At 58.9% G+C, this 209-nt stretch overlaps 1 protein-coding gene across 1 annotated transcript in view; it reads right to left on the reverse strand.

The window, feature by feature from the left end:
• Positions 1 to 49: 49 nt before the first annotated feature.
• LOC104270681 (nuclear receptor corepressor 2-like) overlaps positions 50 to 209 on the reverse strand; it is a gene marked incomplete at its 3' end in the record, with an annotated part of 47048 nt that continues 46888 nt past the window's right edge. Inside the window, exon 5 of the mRNA XM_009865111.1 lies at positions 50 to 163. Coding sequence (XP_009863413.1) covers positions 50 to 163 — 114 coding nt within the window. The remainder of the gene's footprint in view (positions 164 to 209) is intronic.

The raw sequence follows: 209 nt of genomic DNA on the forward strand, positions 1-209 counted from the left end.
CCAACACGGCACGATCGCACGCTTGTACTTCCAGCGTTTCCAGACTCACCCTGTTCTCGTCGTAGATGATCTGCACCAAGCTGCGATGTTTGGACTCGATAGGAGGGGGAGAGATAGGTTTTTCAGGCTCTGGTGGTTTGGCTGCTTCTTCCTCCAACTGTTGCTGTGGAAGGGGAGGGGGGGGGGGGGGGGAGGGGGGGGAAAAGGGG

The sequence above is a fragment of the Apaloderma vittatum genome, unplaced genomic scaffold (genome assembly GCF_000703405.1).
Source record: "Apaloderma vittatum isolate BGI_N311 unplaced genomic scaffold, ASM70340v1 scaffold23572, whole genome shotgun sequence".
Taxonomy (NCBI): Eukaryota; Metazoa; Chordata; class Aves; order Trogoniformes; family Trogonidae; genus Apaloderma; species Apaloderma vittatum.